Source organism: Podarcis melisellensis, assembly GCF_964234715.1.
Source record: "Podarcis melisellensis genome assembly, chromosome: Z".
Classification (NCBI taxonomy): Eukaryota; Metazoa; Chordata; class Lepidosauria; order Squamata; family Lacertidae; genus Podarcis; species Podarcis melisellensis.
This window is the reverse complement of record NC_138547.1, coordinates 15,354,230-15,370,738: the sequence shown is the minus strand read 5'-3', so window position 1 is coordinate 15,370,738 and position 16,509 is coordinate 15,354,230. Positions and strand designations below refer to the sequence as shown.

Sequence of the window (16,509 nt, the reverse complement as noted above, 5' to 3'; positions counted from 1 at the left end):
ACATTCAACCCTGCAACTGTGTATAATGTGAACCTGAGCAAGAGTTCACTTTGCAGCAGAGAAAGTGGGGGAGATTTCAATCCTTCCCATACCAGCTGTTTCCCTCCACCCTAAAAGAATTCCTCTCACAGCTCTTCTCCCCACCCCCAGGAGTGTTGCAGATCCACCTTTGCCTGAAACCCTGGGAAGCCACTGCCATTGTAAATGATACTGAGCTAGATGGAGCAATGGTTTGACTCAGTATAAGGAAATTTCATGTGTTCCAGTGCTTTCTTCACAACCATGAGCCCTGGAATTCTTAGGGGAAGTGGTGGAATTTCTTGCCTTGCAAGCAGAAGGTCCCAGGTTCAATTTCTGTCATCTCCAGATGGGACTTGGAGAGACACCCCTGGCTGAAACCCTGGAGAACATTGGGCAGTCATTGTGGACAATACTCTGCTAGATAAACCCACGGTCTGATTCAGCATGAGACAGCTTCCTGTCTTTTTAGTATAATGGCATTACAGTACTGGACCAAATAGATTCTGAGATGGTGTGTGAGGGTCCAATGCTGTCACAAAAACATGGGATCAGGCCAGTGGCCCATCTAGTCCAGCCTCCTGTTCTCACAGTGGCCATTTGGGAAACCCTCAAGCCCTTTATGGGAAACCCATGAGCAAGACCTGAGTGCAAAAGCTGTCCCACATCCTGTGGTTTCCAGCAGCTGGCATTCAGAAACATTGCTGCCTCCAACTGTGGTGGCAGAGCATACACATCGTGGCTGGCAGCCAATGAAAACCCTCACCTCCTTGCCCCTGTGTGGTCATAACCCCCAGGATGCCCTTGTCCCTTCCATCACTCCTGCCTTTCAGTCTTTCTCAGTCCTGATGTGGTGTACCAGTGTTTTTACCTCCTCTGTGATTTTACAATAAAACCTCATGATGAAACCTTCCTTCCTAATCACCACAGCTCTTTGTGCAAAATGAGCTCTTCCCCATCCTTCCTTCTTTCCTTCCTTCCCCTGAGCCAGTAAATTGCCCATAATGACACCCCTTTTCTCTCCCCACCCCGAACCATCATTCGCCGCTTTACAGTTACTGGAGTTCTCAGAAAGTCTCTTTCTCTCTCTCTCTCTCTCCCCGCCCCCACCCCCACCTTTTCAACACACCTTCCATCCTCCTCTCTCCTTGTCATCTTGTGCTTTTTAGTGATTCCTTTCTCCTCCCGCTATTGTCTGGATTGTGTGCCTCTCCCGCTTCTCTCCATTAAGCATCTTTGCCATTCTTGCTGTCTGGAGGATTTTGACCTTTCAGTGTGCTGCAATTATTGCTAGCACTTTACATTCTTTGTCTGGGGAAATGGCCTCTGAGCAATCTAATAGCTGGTGGGTGACTTGATCAACTTTTTGGGGGCATTGTCAGTGTCTGTCTTGAAAGAAACTTGGGCTGAGCTTGGTGTCGTGTGGGAGGTCTCTATTTCCTTTCCGGGATGCTTCCTCTGTGACTTAGGAATGTTGACATGCTGGAAACAACCCCAGTCACTGGGCGGGGGGGGGGGGCAATCTGCAAATGGGACATTTGTACATCTCTTTCTCCACCCCACAGGGAAATGTGCACACCCACACCCACTAGAGTACATTTGAAAATGATTACAGTACTTCCAAACCACTCAGAAAACTTCAATTTGGTGCATGTGTAATCAAAGACTAGAATATAGATCATTTGCAGTGCATAGTCATTAAATTCACCTCACAATAAAGGGTAGTATTTATAGCAAATAATGCATGTGAGGCCCTTCCATTTGGGGAAGAGGTAGAGCATCTGTTGTGCATTCAGAAGGTCCCAGGTTCAACCCCAAATGGCATCTTCAGATGGGAGAGACTCCCTTCTAGCTCAATATTACCCATAAGGTAAAGGTAAAGGAAAAGGATCCCTGGACGGTTAACCCAAGCCAAAGGAGACTATAGGGTGTAGTGCTCATCTTTCTTTTCAGGCGGAGGGAGCTGGCGTTTGTCCACAGACAGCTTTCCTTTATTGCCTATACTGACTGGCAGCAACTCTCCAGTGTTTCAGGCAGGGAGTCTTTCCCAGCCCTACTTGGAGAAACCACTAGGGTTGAAGCTGAGACCTTCTGCGTGCAAAGCAGATGCTCTGTTTCCAAGGTACAACCTTTCCCCTTTTAATTTTTCAGATGTCAATGTACATTATTCCACTTATTTCAACGTGTGATGAGCCAGCCTTGCTATTTTGGGTGTGTTCGTGCATGTATGCTGTTTATTGTAGTAAGTGGATCCATGCCTACCATCATGGCACTACGGTTCCCTACCCCCGACCATAGAATCATAGAATCATAGAGTTGGAAGAGACCACAAGGGCCATCGAGTCCAACCCCCTGCCAAGCAGGAAACACCATCAGAGCACTCTAACATATGGTTGTCAAGCCTCTGCTCATCTCAGACCCTCTCAGACTTTATTTATTTATTTATTTATTTATTTATTTATTTTATTCATTTATTGCATTTACATCCCCCCTTTTTCCAGGAGCTCAAGTTGAACCTCATGGTTCTCCCTCTCCTTGTTTAATCCCAACAACACTGTGAGAATGAGTGGCTGGCCCAAGGTCACCCAGTGAGCTTCATGGCTGAGTGGGGATTCGAACCTTGGTCTCTCATATCCTAGTCCAGCACTAACTACTACACCACACTTGCCCTTTATGTCTGTTTTGCATGACTTTCCAGGTTGTACCTGGATCAGGAGACCTTTTTGCCCCACCTTTCTGTTGGTTAAGAGAGAGAACTTGAGGAAGTGCACCACTACACTCTGCTGGCGCTCTCTCTCTCTCTCTCTCTCTCTCTCTCTCTCTCTCTCTCTCTCACACACACACACACACACACACATGTTGAGGTCAACTGCGTTTCATCAGAGTGGTGATCTTTCCTACACAATTAGCATGCCCACCAAAGGTTGCCCACCTGCTTCCCCTGTAACAAGCCTGATGATCCCACACTGAAATGCTGACCGTTTATCCCTAAGACACAAGCTTTTCTTCTGCTGTATCTAAAGGCTCATTCAGGCACCTCCATCTCTGATAATGGCACCACCAGTGTCTCATAGAATTGTAGAATTGGAAGGGACTCAAAGGGCGATCTAGTCCAATCCCTCCTCAGTGCAGGAATCACAGCCAAAGAATTTGGCTGCAGATTATGGGAGTTGTAGTCCAACAACATTTAGAGCTCAAAGTGTTTCCCACCAACCTTATCCAATCACTCCCCACTGCAAACACAAACTCTCCCCCTCCCAACCTAACGCTTACTGTCTCAACTGGTTCAATTTGCTCCATGCTGGGATCCTCATCTCCGGTCCAACCCCTCCTGCAAAGGGAACTTAGCTTCTTCTTTTTTAGAGGAAAAAAAATATTCAAGTATCACTCTCTGTCTCATTCCTTCTGCACTCTTGGGCACTTTGTTCTGCACTGTCAGTGACCCCAGATCGCAGGAGCAGGCGGGAAAAGTGTCTTGCTTCCCGTTTTCTTCTCTTCTTTGCAAACGGCTCACCCCCACAGACTCCCAGTCCCTTCAGGGGGGTGCTGTCGCTGTCCTCCTCAATGGATTTCAGATGCATGTTGGTGACCTCACTGAATGACTGGAGTCGGCGGGAAATGACGGTCGCTAATGACAAGGTGCTTTTCTCCTCTTTATGTGCTGTGTTGACGGCATTCTCGCTGACGAGAACAGGACATGTCAGCAACGGTGTGTGACAAATTAATGTGCCCTTTCAGTATGGCGCTCTCTCATTGAACAAGGAGCTCTTCTGTGGCTCTGCCAGTGACTTTGCAAAGTTCACAAGTCACTGGGAAAGTGGTTCATGTATCTTTCACGTAGGGAAAGAGTTGCGCAGTTGGATTGATTTCCAATTTAGCGTGGCGTTGGGTGGAAACAATTTATTCAGCCTCATCGAACATAAGAAGAGTCGTGCTGGATCAGGCCAATGGCCCATCTAATCCAGCATCCTGTTTTCACAGTAGCCACCCAGATGCCCTAGTGGTAGATCTTCAAGCAGGACGTAAGCACAAGAGCAGCTCTCCCCTCCTGTGGTTTCCAGCAACTGGTATTCAGAACCATTGCTGCCTCTGACTTTGGAGACAGAGTTATTATGGCTAGTAACTCTTGATAGCCTTATCCTCCTCCTCGGATTTGTGCTGCACAAAGAATGACTTTCTTTTAAATGTCCTGAATCCACCAACATTCAGCTTCATTGGATGACCATGAGTCCAAGTATTAGGAGAGAAGGAGAATCCCCCCCCCCATCCACTGTCTCCACGCCACACATAAAGGAGTCACTCTACCCTTTTATCTGAAGAAGTGTGCATGCACACGAAAGCTCATACCAAGAACTAACTTAGTTGGTCTTTAAGGTGCTACTGGAAGGAATTTTTTTGTTTCTACCCTTTTGGTCATTTTGGTTCCATTTTCTGAAACTTCCAGCTCTATTTTATACGTTTTGAGGTGAACTCTCTTCCATTGTTTTATGAAGGAGCTGAAAAATTGCATGGAAACAATTCCTCCATTCTCTCTCTTGTGTGTTATGGCTTCTACACCCTTCATTGAGGTTGTTATTTACTCCCCACTCCACAAACTCCTGATGCAGTGGCTCCTAAACCTTTTCAGGCCACCGCCCCCTTGGTTCCACAAACTAATCCCTAGTGCCCCATACTTTACCCTACCCTGTACAAATCATTATTCAGAATAGCAGTTTTCATGACCCACTGAGGAAGATAATAACACAAAAAAGTTCAAAACAGTAATCATTAACTGCACATTTGTTCAGTTACAACTGCTCAGTTTAATTCAACAAAATGAATGCACTTGATTCTGTGAAGCCAGCTTTTCAAAGTCTGATAGTCATTAACACCTCCATTTACACCCTCCTGCTACCCCTTGCTTCTTAGGGCCCCCAGGTAATCCTGCCCACTTTGAGAACACTGTTGTAATGTTTGCTTTTTCATCACCAGGTGGATGTGTGTTACCAATAAATTCGGCTCCTTGGCCCAATTAAAATGATTGGTGAAGGGTTGTAGCTTAATGGCAGAACATCTGCTTTGTATGCAGAAGGTCCCAGCTTCAGCCCTCAGTGGCGTCTCTAGATAGAGCTGGGAATATCCCCTCCTGAACTTCTGGAGAGCATTGACAATACTGAGATAGATGTACCTATAAGCTGATTCAAACCAGCTTCTTGTTTAAATCTCTTTTTCCAGAATCATGAAAATTAGAATTTTTTTTTATTTTAAGAGAACAGGACCAATTTTTCAGGTACAGAGCATCTGCTTTGCATGCAGAAGGTCGCAGCTTCAATCCTCAGTGGCACCTCCAGATATTGCTGGGACGGTCCCATACCTGAAACCCTGGAGAGAAACTGCCAGCCAGGATGGGCTATACTGAGCTAGATGAACCAGTGGTCTGATGCAGGATAATATGGCAACTTCCTATGTTCCTTGGGAGAATCTATTGCTCAGTGATAGAGCATCTGCTTTTCATGCAGATGAACTTATACACCGCACTATACCCGGAGGTCTCAGGGCGGTTCACAACAAGACCACAACATAGAAAATCAAACCAAAAGCAGTAACCCAATAACCCCCCCCCCCAAAAAACCCACATTCTAAGAGGGTGTAAAGTGTACCAAAAAAAATCAACATTCTAAATGGTGCAAAGTGTAAAACCAACACTTCAAACTGGGCCCAGAAACAAATATAGTGCAAAGACCTTTAAAAATTTCCTCAGGCTCTGTAGTTTATAAGTCACCCTGATGATACATTGTAAGGGCAGGGTATAAATCCAAATAAATAAATCGTCTGCCATTATTGATTTCCCCCCCTTCCCTCTCACTGAGGGAGTCCTAATGAGCTTCAGAGGAAGTACAGGAGTTGCGGAACACTGTTTGAAAATGACTGTTCTAGATCTCCTTTCATTCTTGACCTCTGCTGGGGAAAATACTTTCCTCGAGGTTGCTTAGTATGGTGTTCCTTCAAAAGGAAGCTTTAAAAAGTCTCAGTTCTTTGCTAGAATCAGAGCTGTTGGTTGAGAGGAGGCAAATCAGCTGGGAGAAGGTAAACCTGGAGCAGTGACCAAGTGGTGAGCAGAGAGTTCAATCCTGCTGGCTGTGGGGGTCTGCTTTGCCAGGGAAGATGCACACAGCAGGATTGAACCCCTCCCACCCATTCTTGGTGTCACCCAGTGACATCAGCTGATGGACAGTTGGGTGTGCTTTTGCAGAGAAATGGCCTTGTGGGCCAAACTGGGCTCCCTGGCAGGCCAGAGGGTCCCCATCCCTGAGGCATATCCCTGATTTTGCTAGTGGGGTACAGTGGGAATATTTGAAGCTCCCTGCAGCAAACAGCCACCGCCACCAAATTGTAGATGGCAGCAAAGAAGCCACAGCTTTCACTGCCATCCCACTCTTACATTCAGTTGGTAGAGCATGAGACTCTTCATCTCAGGGTCGTGTTTTCGAGCCCCACGTTTGGCAAAAAAACCCTGCATTGCAGGGTGCTGGACTAGATGACCCTAGTGGTCCCTTCCAACTTTTGTCAGCATCAACACTTGAAACGTGCTTGTGTAAATTTGATGGAGCAGCCTCTGGTTATGTGAACTTACTCTTAAATTAAAAGCAGTGAGCACGTAATGGAACAGAAGTTGTATCTGCAGTGAAATGTAGAGAGAGATTTCATAGCCCATCTCCCATCACTGCTGCCACAGGGACCTGGCTGCCCGGAACTGCCTCGTTGGGGAGAACCACCTGGTGAAGGTGGCCGATTTTGGTTTGAGCCGGCTGATGACAGGTGACACCTACACAGCTCACGCCGGCGCCAAGTTCCCCATCAAGTGGACTGCACCAGAAAGTCTCGCCTACAACAAGTTCTCCATCAAATCTGACGTCTGGGGTAAGAGCTGTGGTGTTCTGTTGTACATGTAAATAATATTGTGTTTGTATATATGTAATAATTTTAGATTAATAAAGTGATATGTGGTACATGCATATTAGGTAAATTGAGGGAAGCATTAGGTTGGGAGGTGGGGGGGGGGAGTGTGCTCGGAATAGTGAGAGTGAACAGGAAGAACAGAAGAAGAGCCCTGCTGGATCAGGCTAATGGCCCATCTGGCTCAACATCCTGTTCTCATAGTGGCCAACAGTGAATGGATAAGCGTTTGAATATTGGTGAGAGACAGTTTGGGGTCTAAATGTTGTTGGACTACAATGCCCATCATCCTCAGCAGGCTTAGCCAACAGTCAGGGATGATGGGAGATGTAGTCTAGCAACATCTGTGGACCCCCCAAGGGTGAAGAACACTGGTTCTGACAGACAGTTCAGGGCACTTGGACTCGGGAGTTGGATGTGGAGAGAATGACTGGATGTGGATGGGGTAACTACGTTGATTGTAACCAATTTTTGCATGATGGTTTCTGAGATCAAGGGAACAGGTCTTTGTTTGTGCTTGGACGCTACAAGAAACCATTTTGAATCAAGATGACAGGCTGAACCTTTCAAAACTGCAGTGATATCAGCCACTGATTTCAAAACTGCCTGGACTCCCATCATAGCTGTAGAAAAATCCAGTTTTCCAAGGTGGATAACATGTCTGCATCTGTGGAGGCTGTGGGTTGTTGTTTTTTTAACATCACATTTTCTCCTCAATCTCCCAAGTGCTGGAGGACCGAGCTGTTAACAAAAGAAATGGCTGGACTAGAACAGTCCCTGGTTGTTTCCCATGTAATGCGTTGTGACACCTCTCAATACACAAGACGGCAGTGGCCTTCCCTTCATGTTAAGAGAAAGAGGGGTGGCTGAAGTAATTACATACAGGTTGCTAAGCTGATGACAAGAGGCTCTGCCTTGCCTAGGGGAATCTCAAGTACCTTTAAAGCACATTTGAATCATATCCCCACCCCCCAGCACCAAAGAATCCTGGGAAGTGTAGTTTGTCAAAGATGCTGGGTAAATTTCAGTTCCCATAATTCTTTGAGGAGGAAAATGTGCTTCAAATCTATGGTGTGTACACAGCTTTCATTTCCTAGGTGGGTTGCAATGCTTGAGGATTTCGTTCAGTCTCCCATCTTTAAGCAAGCCAACCTGATTACTGATACATGTATTACATTATCCTTCCTTTGGGAAAAAGCCATAGCTCAGTGGCAGAGCATCTATCTTGCATGCAGAAGTTCACAGGTTCAGTCCCCAAGTGAAGCTGGGAATATCCCCTGCCTGAAACCCCGGAGAGCCACTGCCTGTCCGTGTAGATAGAACTGAGCTAGATGAAACAACGATCAGTATAATGCAGCATCCTATGTTCCTGCTTAAATTGTCCTTTTATTTAGAATTATGAGGACTGGAATCTTGCTTTGTTTCTAGGAGAAGGACTGTAGCTCTGTGTCAGAACATTTGCTTTGCATGCAGAAGGTCCCAGCTTCAATTCTCAGCATCTCTGGCTAGGGCTGGAAATGTACACTCTCTGAAACCCCTGGAGAGTAGCTGCCTGTCAGTGTACACAAGACTGCACTAGGTGGACCAGTGGTCTGATTCACTTTACTTGTGTTTTACTTCAATTCTTGGAGGAAGTATGCCTCTGAATACCATTTGCTGGGAATCACAGGTGGGAAGAGCACTGTTGTGCTGCTTGCAGACTTCCCTTTGAGGCATCTGTTTGGCCACTGAGGGAACAGAACACAGGACTAGATGGGCCCCTTTTGGCCTGATCCAGCAGCCAGGCTCTTCTTATGCTCTTAGGATAGAAGCGAGAAAGGAGGTCAGAGGGCTTTTTTGGAGTGGGTTAGAGAAGGTGAAGGAGAGCTATTTGATTCCCAGAGAAGAAGCAGCATCTCAATAGGAAAGGAGGTTTCAATTAATCCGCCCTGACGTCTCTTAATTGTGCCTTTAACAGGACTTGAAGGAACGTGAAGTGTTCGCACTAGAGACAAGCTAGTAAATTGAAAATTAGGCTAATTCTGCCCTGTCTTATCTCATGAGACTTGTCTGGATTGATGAAGAGGCTTGTTACTCTTCCTTAACGTCTCCGCAGCCGTTTGGCATGGAGTGTGAGCTGCCCAGAGCGGGGAACTGCCAGAGCGTGTTTTGCTCGCGGCTCTCCCACCTCTGGGGAACAAATTTACATGTTGCATTAAAATCAGTTGGGAGTAGGCAAGCCTGGAGTGGGGACTCCTGCAGAGTAGCATTGGGCAGCCTCACCCAAGTGTGAATAATTCTGCAGCATTTTTGCCCCAGGATATGGAGAACACTCCAATCACAGCAGGGGCAGAGGTGTGACAGAGGGATCCACCCGTTGCAGAGACTGTGTCAGGGCAGCAAATCACACAGAGATGCACCAGGCAACCTCCTCTGTTTCAGAGGCTGCTTCCATAGGCTTTCATTATTTCAGTGGTGCGTTTCTTCTAGCACACTCACAGGAAGGAAACAGGGAGGGGGGATCGGATGAAATTTGAGAAAATAAATAAAAATAAATACCAGCTCAGACTAGTCTGTCCCTATGACTCCAGTGATGTCAGTGGTGCTCCAAGGTTGTAATAAGAAAAAAGACTCCCCCCGCCATGACCTATATTCTCTTTGATCGGAGATGCTGAGAGTCTGCATGCAAAGGGGTGGCTGCTGAGTGATAGTCCTTCTTAAAAGGAATTATTATTATTATTATTATTATTATTATTATTATTATTATTATTCACTAAATTAATCTACATATCACTTGTATCGCAAAATGACTTCTAAAGCAGTTTACTATAAAATCAGTACATAGTTAAAATATACACTAAGAGATCCACAGTGGCATTAAAACACCCTTAATTAAAGTATTCAACAAAACATGGAATTACAAAGCACAATAGGTTGGTTTTTTTTGGAAAAATAAGTTAAAACAATAAGTTAAAACTCTTCCTTGTGGAGGGAGAAATGTTGATCTATATAGAATTGTACATATGGTTGGTTTGAATATGTTATTATTGATTATGTATACTCAATGTGTCAGCTGCCTGGGGGGGGTTTCACTGTTTGGGTTTTGGTTGTTGGTAAAAAATAAAGAAAAATAAATATGAAAAAGAAAAAGAAACAATAAAATTATAAGTTCAGTTCACCGAAAATGGTGTGTCTTCAGGAGCCGGCAGAACATCAACACAGATGGGGCCTCTGTGTCATGCCATGAGACTGTGGCCTCCAGTGAAGCAGCCTGCCTCTGTGTTACCACCAGCGGATAATCTTCACCTTTCCCCAGAGGACCCTTCACCTGGAGGGTGCCAGAGATTTGGGCAGGGATGCTCTGCGAGCAAAGTATCTCAATTGAGGTTTATATATCAATCTATTGACAACGACAACAACCCTCTGAGCAATTTACATACAATTATATGTGAACTATTCATTAAAAGCATCAATAAAATCAAACATTGTAAATCAGATTGACCTAAAACGCATCAAAATATAGACGAAATCAGCAGCTTGCACATTTGAATATGCTTTGGATGCCCCCTTCCTTTTGCTTATTAAGTCCAAACCAGGGATACTTTAGATGGCCTCTTTACCTCAGCAATCATTTTGGAGAGATTTGTTTTGGTTTAACTAGCCCTGGTGGTTACTTCTCCTAGACTTTTCCTTGCCGTGCACGGACCTGGTTTGGGTATGTGCATTGCATGATTAACAGACAAGCTAAGTGTGAAACACACACCATAGCTCTAGTCCCTGTATTTATTGAGGCAATGCTTATTTTTTTTCTTGGCAAAGAAATTGAATGAATGAATGAATAAAAGCAATAGTTCAACACAATATAATTGCATGTTAAAATTACGTGTGGTATGCCATGTTAGCCCTAACTCAGAGTAGACCCATTGAAATTGTTGGGCGTAACTCATTTCATTGGGTCTGCTTGAAGTAGAATTTAGTTGGCTACACCTGTATGTGTCTTAAAATTACATTGGTTTCCCCCCCAAATGTCAATCCTACTTAGAGTAGACCCATTGAAATTGATGGGTGTGACTAATAATTATTTTTATTTCATTTATATCCCACCTTTCTCTCCAATGAGCTCAAGGTGGCACATATGGTTCTTCTGCTCCATTTAATCACCACAACAACCCTGTGAGGTAGATGTGGCTAAGAGGCAGAGACTGGCCCAAGGTCACACCCAGTGAACTACATGGTTAAGTGGGGATTTGAATCCTGGTCCTAGTCTGACACTCTTAACTACTACACCACATGGGTCTGCTTTGAGTAGAATTGGCTACAATGATACATGCCTTAAAATCACACTGGGCTTTGTCAGCCGAATGTTAATCCTACTTAGAGTAGACCCTTTAAAACTGATGGGATTAATTTGGGTCCATTAATTTCAGTGGGTCTACTCTGAACAGAAGGTAGATACAACCTGTTGTTGTTGTTTATATGTGTTCCCACCTTTGCCATAACCTCCCATTTAAAGTATCAGTACATTGAAAATGTCTTACTGACTTCCTCTTCCCCTGTAGCCTTTGGTGTCTTGCTTTGGGAAATTGCAACGTATGGGATGTCTCCCTACCCTGGGATCGACCTATCTCAGGTCTATGAACTCCTGGAGAAGGACTACCGAATGGAACGACCTGAGGGCTGTCCGGAGAAAGTCTATGAGCTCATGAGAGCATGTAAGGTTTTACTTACTTCTACATCTTAGTGGGTTGCTGGGGTCGGCTGCAGTCACAGAGAAGCAGGGAGCTGCTCTTCATCTGGTCTTCTGCCCTTACTGACCCTAGTAAGAACAAGCTGATAGATGACAGGCCCAGGTGTCCCCTTGAGAAATGTGAGTTAATTGTTATTCCAAATGAAGATGAAACCATTGCATTGTTTCACCTGGCTTTAGTTACACTCCTTATGTTCTTGTTTATTTTATTTATCGCATTTACATCCCACCTTTTTCCCCAAGGAGCTCGAGGTGGTGTACATGGTCTGGCCCCCACTCCTCATTTAATCTGCAGAACATAATCTGTGGCATAGGTTAGGCCGAGAGACGATGCCTGGCCCAAGCTCACCCATTGAGCTCCATTGCCAAGTGTGGGATTTGAATCCCAGTCTCCCAGGTCCTCATTTAATTCTCACAGTGACCCTGTGAGGTAGGTTAGGCTGGTAGCCCCTATCGCTTCACCCTTATGGCTAGGAGGGAGAACTCAAGGAAGTGCACCTTCTCACCCATCAGGGAGTTTGGCTTCTCCTCCCAAAGAGCTCTTAACTTGTGAGAATGGGAAGAAACTGCATGGTAGAGCATAGGCGCCGACTCCATGGGGCTTGAGGGGGCCCGAGCCCCCTCAAAAATTCGTTTGGGGGGGCTCCGCCCCCCCAATAATCTCCGGCGCCCCTCCAGCAGAGCGCCATCGCCGCCCCTCCCCCAGCCCAAAATGCACAGGGAGGGGCGGGCTGCATGCCTCCTGCCCTCCCTCCCGAGCAAAAGCTCCACCCAGTTTCCTTTGGAGCTGCTTAATAGGCGCAGCACGCTCTCCCCTATTCGCTCACGAGGAGGCGGCGCCACTTTATTTGCATATTCATGAGCTTATTTATTATTCATGAGCTTTCCCGGGCCCCCCCAATATTTTTTATAAGTCCGCGTCCCTGTGGTAGAGAGAGTGGGTTTGCACATGTTTTGAAGGTATTTCACAAAAACGCTAACATTCCGCCCTTCCTTTCCTACTTTTCAGGCTGGCAGTGGAGCCCATCCGATAGGCCTTCCTTTGCAGAAATCCACCAAGCGTTTGAAACTATGTTTCAGGAATCCAGCATTTCTGATGGTAGGTGCCATCACGGATAATTCTCGCTCTGTGGGAGGCGAGATAAGTGCTTTGTTTTCTGCATGATTGCTTCATCTGCATAACCCCACGCATTTTATTTTATTTTTGGAGATGTAGTGGAAATCTTCTTTTGATAAGTCAGGGTAGGGGGCCACCAACAGTTCTGGGTCCAGAAACTCAGGCAGACAAAACCCACTGCAGTCAACTGAAGGCAACCAACCATGCTCTCAGCACCAATGAAAACTAATAAATGAATAGAAAGAACCTACCCAAGTGATGCTGACATAAAAACCTCACATATACACTAAGTAAAAGAATCTAATTTTACTTTCCCCCATCTGAAAATAGAGTTTATGTAGATACTTTTGTAACCCAAGAAAATCTTTAATAAAAACAATTTTAAAAGAAACTAAAGACTAGCACCCAAAATGGACTAGTAGCCAACACAAACAAACACACACACACACACACACAGATACTAGGGACTGTGTCCCCAACTCTCTCTCCTCTCCAACCCTTTGCTATTCCCCACATTAACCCCCTAGAGCAGTGGTTCTCAACCTGTGGGTTGGATGTTGTTGGACTACAACTCCCATCATCCCTGACCACTGGTCATGCTGGCTAGGAATGATGGGAGTTGTAGTCCAACAACATCTGGGGACCCACAGGTTGAGAAACACTGCCCTAGAGCTTTCCCTCCCCATGCACCTAGTAAGCAGAGCCAACCAAGGCTGGATCTAGACACATCGAAGAAGCGTTTCCGTTTAAAGTGCTGTAAATTTAAACAGGGAAAACAGGCAGAGAAAACCAGGACTCCACATCACCATCTGGTGGCACAATGTTATATTGCATATACAACACATTCAAATCGCTTTTCCTTTACTAGTCTAGCTGAGTCCCAACTTGACCTGAGTCCCTCAAGGTCCATAAATAGCAACACCCTAGTGGTCCCGGGCCCTAAGGAAGTTAGATTAGCCTCAACCAGAGCCAGGGCCTTCTCAACTCTGGCTCCGGCCTGGTGGAACGCTCTGCCTCATGAGACCAGGGCCCTGCAGGATCTGATTTCTTTCCGCAGGGCCTGTAAGACAGAGTTGTTCCACCTGGCCTTTGGCTTGGAGCCAGTTTGATTCCCTCCCTCTTTTTTTTTTTCTTTTCCTTCTCCTCCTGCGATGAGGCTACATTTTAATATTTTAATGTTCCATTATTTTAATGTTGTATTTTATTTTTGTTTTTAAGTTGTAATCATTCAGCTTGTTTTTATTATTGCTTGTAAGCCGCTCTGAGCCCGGCCTTGGCTGGGGAGGGCGGGGTATAAATAATAAAATTATTATTATTGTTGTTGTTGTTGTCCCCATCCTCCTTCTCCCTGCTGAGCTTTACAAGGGGCAGTAGCAAGACTTAATAAGGAAGCTGATGGGCAGGGCTGCCCCCTGAGTTGGTTTCAAGGAAGGCTGGGGTTGGTGGGGTGGTGCCCCACTTGTCCTAATAGAATGGCCTGCACTGCAGTAAAGACTTAATTTCTGTCAGTTGCTAACTCTGGTTAGTGCCTGTTGACTCGTTGCTCTCTCTCCCCCTGCTCCCCACCCCATCCTTGTGTTTTCCAGAGGTGGAGAAAGAATTGGGGAAGAAAGGAATGAGAAGCGTTGTGAGCACCTTACTACAAGCTCCAGAACTGCCAACAAAGACAAGGACATCCAGAAGAGGAGCTGAATGCAAAGAAGCCAATGAGAGCTTGGAGGCGGGACCCACCAAAGGGCCAGGGGAATGCGGTATGTCCTAGCTCTGGTAGCAAGGCGACTCAGGGTGCCTTCAGGACACTTGAGGCACCTTGAAGAGGCTTGAGGCAGCCTGCAGCACACAAAGCAGCTGGGTCAGGACTCCAGTGCACCATTGGGGTTGCTCCTTCCTAGATTTGATGTGTGTGTGTTTATGAAAAAGAGATAAAATATGGATGTGGTTGTTTTGTATAGCATTATGAGGATTTTTTGAGAAGTATGCTCATACCAGACCAGGGCACAATCTGGATTTTAACATTTAAAAAAATAATAATAATTGTTAAACAAATTAACAAAATTTATATGCCACTTGATTGTACATGGAACTCCTAAGCACTTTGCACAAATAATATTAAGCAAACATTAAAATTATTGACAACAGACAAAGTTAAAAACAGGAGTTTAAAAAAAATGATTCCAAAGGGTGGGTGACTCTCAAATTAAAAACACATCCAAGTTCAAAACCAGTTAATTTAAAACATCTTAAATAATGAGGGCAAGGCCATCCCCAGAGAAGTGGCGTTAAGGGGGTAGCCCTTGCCCTTGCTTACCTCTGAAGCAGCTGCTGCTGCTTGGGGCGCCCCTGCCCCCATTGGACCAGGCCTTGATATAGCTCCTACTACCCTGGTAGATTGAGCCCAGGTGTGCTCTCAAGCAATCTGGCCAGGCCTCTCTCTGCCAGTGAAATCCAGCTGCTATGGAGGGGGGGGTCACTTACAGTCTCCGGCTGCTGCACTAAATTGGGCCCCTTTTACTCTGATCCACCAGCCAGGCTCCTTGTGTTCTTATTAGCTGTGGTATTTGGGAAAGATCCTCCATGTCTAAGAGATATGTACCTGGAAGTGCCATTTGCTGGTGAGGCAATGGCATGGGCCTTCCAGCCCTGCTTCTGGGGTTGGATGGGCTGCTGGTCTGATCCAGCAAGGATGGTTTGCCTTCGCTCTTGGAGGCACTATGCCCCCTGGTGCCAGTTGTTTGGAATCCCAAGTGTCCCTGGTGACACTGGTATGCTGAGATCTTGCTTGTGGGCTTCCCATAGGGCATCTGGTTGATCACAAGTGTATTTCCCAGTCCTAACTGGGAATTGAACCTGGGACCTCCTGCATGTGAAGCAGGTGCCCTGCCACTGATCTGTGGTTCCATGTCTTAATGATAAAGAAAGATTTCATTCCTCGTGGTTCTGAATTAAATAGGGGCATAGGAAGCTGCCTCATACACAGAGCATTGTTCTATCATGCTCAGTATGGTCTACAGTGACCGGCAGTGGCTCTCCAGGGTTTGAGGCAGCTGGTCTTTCCTAGCCCTACCTGGAGACACTGCCAGGGATTGAACCTGAGACTTTCCACATACATAGCAGGTGCTGTATTGCTGAGCTAAGTTTGCAGTTTGACACTTGAGATTAAGAGGCAGGTACACACAAATGGCCACCCAGCTCCAGAAAGCCTATTCAAATTGGCCTACAGCCCAGAGATTTCTGTTGCAAGTTACTGGAGTGAGAACCTAAGAAGGGCCATGCTGGTTCTTCAGACTCCAAACCTGTCCACTATCCTCTATTCCAGCATCAGATAACTAGATGCCTCTGACCATGTGCACGACGCAAGGGCACTGGCATGTTGCTTCGCAGCAGCTCTCAGATAAACTGCCTCCAAACAGAGAGGCTGCACCTAACTATCATGGCTAACAGCTGCTGATAAATAAACCTTCCCATTCCTCCATGAACGTGCCTGATCCGCTCTTAAACTCAGTGGTCGTCACTGCGTCTCACAGTAGTAAATCTTTAAAAGTAGCTACTTAAGAGAACAAGCTGAGAAGTCATTTGGTGTCCTTAGATAAGCTGCTCTCTGCCCGCCCCCCGCCAAACAAATCTGCAGCATGGCGCGGGATAATCATGCTGCTGTACCTTATAAGAGTTACTGACATAATTCATGTGAAGCACTTTGAGAGCTTAGAATAAA

General features: G+C 45.8%; 1 protein-coding gene across 2 annotated transcripts in view; it reads left to right on the top strand.

Moving 5' to 3' along the window:
* ABL1 (ABL proto-oncogene 1, non-receptor tyrosine kinase) overlaps positions 1-16,509 on the top strand; it is a 118,241-nt gene that overhangs the window by 96,461 nt on the left and 5,271 nt on the right. For both annotated transcript variants that reach the window (XM_081896799.1, XM_081896800.1), the window contains exons 7-10: positions 6,734-6,918; positions 11,493-11,645; positions 12,690-12,779; positions 14,384-14,548. In XM_081896799.1, coding sequence (XP_081752925.1) covers positions 6,734-6,918; positions 11,493-11,645; positions 12,690-12,779; positions 14,384-14,548 — 593 coding nt within the window. The remainder of the gene's footprint in view (positions 1-6,733; positions 6,919-11,492; positions 11,646-12,689; positions 12,780-14,383; positions 14,549-16,509) is intronic.